We start from the raw sequence: 2,210 nt of genomic DNA, 5'->3' as shown, positions 1-2,210 counted from the left end.
GAGATGCAGGGCTGCATCCAGGCCCTGATGGGCTGCTCATGACTGAGGACAAACCCACAGCTGGGGAAGTTTATTCTGGAAGGCACTGATGGAAACCAGGGAATTGTATACAGGTAATTTATAGGAAATTTATTTAGGAATTTATAGTAATATATATAGTAATTTATAGAAATTTACAGGAATTTTATACAGGTAATTCTCCATGGAAGAACAGGGTTCAGTGCAAGCAAAAATATAAACTGTCGAGGAATTAAATGATAATAAAAAAGAGAAAACCCCAAATTCTAAGTTTGGTAAATTCTAAGTTTGGTCAGAAGGCACCTGTAATTAGCAATATAACACGTTGCAAAGTCATCAGTTATTGAAAAGGAACAATCCACTGATATTCCCATTTGCTATTCCAGAACATGGGAATCCTAAAGTCTGACTGTGGCACAGGCACCTGCAGGGATTAAAACCCTTTACAACATTTGCAGTCTGCTGTGTGGCTTACAAAAACACCACAATGCTTGCCAGTTCACTCAACAACTGAATGCTCTTTTGGGGTTTTTAAAATTTATTTCACAACCCAGAAGGGAAATGGAAAGGAAGTTTCTTGTTGGTAACACGTGGCAAGCAGCAAAGGGAACCAAACAGGACAGAGCAAGGCGGCTACAGGAATTTAAAGACAGACAAAATATGTTTGCACTGAAACTTCACAGAAATGTCAAGAGCGGACAGAATTATAAATAGGAAGTTGTTTGGTATGGGGAATCCAAATTGCTGCTCTGCTGCATTTCTGTCATTTCACATTTGGTTCCTGCTGAACCCAGAATAAAACTGTTCACGGCCCCATTTCAGTGCCATGCTGCTTTGGTTTTTATAAAATGCCACCTTCCATAGGCCAGTTTAAAAGAATATTAGATTTCTAATCCAGAGTTTTCAGCCCCAGTAATCCTGCTGTCAATCACAACTACCTGATTTGTGAACATTTTAACTTTAACAGCATTAGAACATTTGCAGATGTAATCTGCAATTATTCTTCTGAAGTTAGTCCATGAACACAGAACTGAACTAAGGGAAGGGTTATCTGTTCTGCCTTGCTTTAAAAACATCCTAGCAGCAGGAAATGAAAATAATATGGGCTGAACAAATGAATGAACCTTGAAATTTAGATTGGTCCTCGGAAATTACCACGGAAACCCCCAAAATAAGGTAATTTCAAATAATGGAGGAAAAAGCAGAAAATAAATAGACCCTGCACACGTTTCACGGTTTCTGCAGAAAATGCAGCACAGCTGTTAAGACTAGAGAAGAAACTCAAGGATTAAAAATAAAATACAAATTTATGAATACAGCTTAACTTTTTTTTCCTATGAATACACTTAATAGCCTCAAAAAAAAAATCTTATTAAATATAGGAGCAGGGTTGTTTATTTGCTTTGAACGTGGCCACTAAAGAGCGAGGACAGCGCGAACCCGGGCTGGCCCCTCAGAGCCCTTCGGCCCCTTCTCCCCCCCCGCTGCTCGGGGGTCGCAGCGGTGACACGGCCCCGCGTGGGTCGGGACCTCCGGGGCCGAGGCCGCTCAGGGCCCCGTGAGGAGCGTGGCCGCTGAGCGCAGCCCCGGGGGCGCCCGCGGAGCTTCCCCCCGTGCCGAGTCCGGCCCGCAGACGCTCCATCCCCCCCGCCGCCGCCCGGGCCGCGCCGCCGCGGCCTCCTCCCGCCGCCATTTTCTCCGCGGCGAGGAGCCTGCGCAGGGCGGGGGCGGGGGGGGCACGGCGGCGCCGCGCGGGGCAGCGCGGCTCCAGCGCGGGCCTGAAGCGGGGCCGGGCGGTGCCCCCGCGTCCCGGCGGGGCCGCCGCGCCGCCCGCCCGCCCTCAGGGCCCCCCGGGCCGGCACTTACGCGGAAGAACCCGGCGTCCATCTTGGCTCCTCCGCCTCCTCCCGGCCGCGGCGCGCGCTGCCGTCCCGGCGTGCACCGCGCGCCCCCTCAGCCGTGCCGGGGGTGGGGGGGGGGAGGAGGGAGGCAGGGAAGGCGGGAGGGGCGCGAAGGGGTGGGCGGGGCCAGGCGCGCGCCGCTCAGGGTCTCCCTCCGCCGCCTGCTGATTGGTGGAGGGTCGGCGCGCGCGCGGGAGCCGGGCCAATGAGAGAGCGCGGCTGCTCCGGCGCGCGCGGGGAGGGTGAGCGCGTCAAGTGAGTCGCGCTCTCGCGAGATGTTGGCCCCTGCAG

At 52.7% G+C, this 2,210-nt stretch overlaps 1 protein-coding gene across 14 annotated transcripts in view; it reads right to left on the bottom strand.

The window, feature by feature from the left end:
* SRRM1 (serine and arginine repetitive matrix 1) overlaps positions 1-1,958 on the bottom strand; it is a 28,336-nt gene extending 26,378 nt beyond the window's left edge. For 11 of the 14 annotated variants that reach the window (XR_008440585.1, XM_053998605.1, XM_053998602.1 and 8 more), the window contains exon 1: positions 1,885-1,957. Coding sequence is in view for 11 of the 14 variants with exons in the window: in XM_053998605.1 (XP_053854580.1) it covers positions 1,885-1,905 (21 nt within the window). In the remaining 3 variants the exon portion in view is untranslated. Of the gene's footprint in view, positions 1-1,884 lie in introns of all 14 variants that reach the window. The other 3 variants (XR_008440584.1, XR_008440583.1, XM_053998601.1) reach the window with 1 other exon arrangement.
* Positions 1,959-2,210: the final 252 nt, after the last annotated feature.

The sequence above is a fragment of the Vidua macroura genome, chromosome 25 (genome assembly GCF_024509145.1).
Source record: "Vidua macroura isolate BioBank_ID:100142 chromosome 25, ASM2450914v1, whole genome shotgun sequence".
Classification (NCBI taxonomy): Eukaryota; Metazoa; Chordata; class Aves; order Passeriformes; family Viduidae; genus Vidua; species Vidua macroura.
This window is presented reverse-complemented; position numbering and strand designations above follow the sequence as displayed.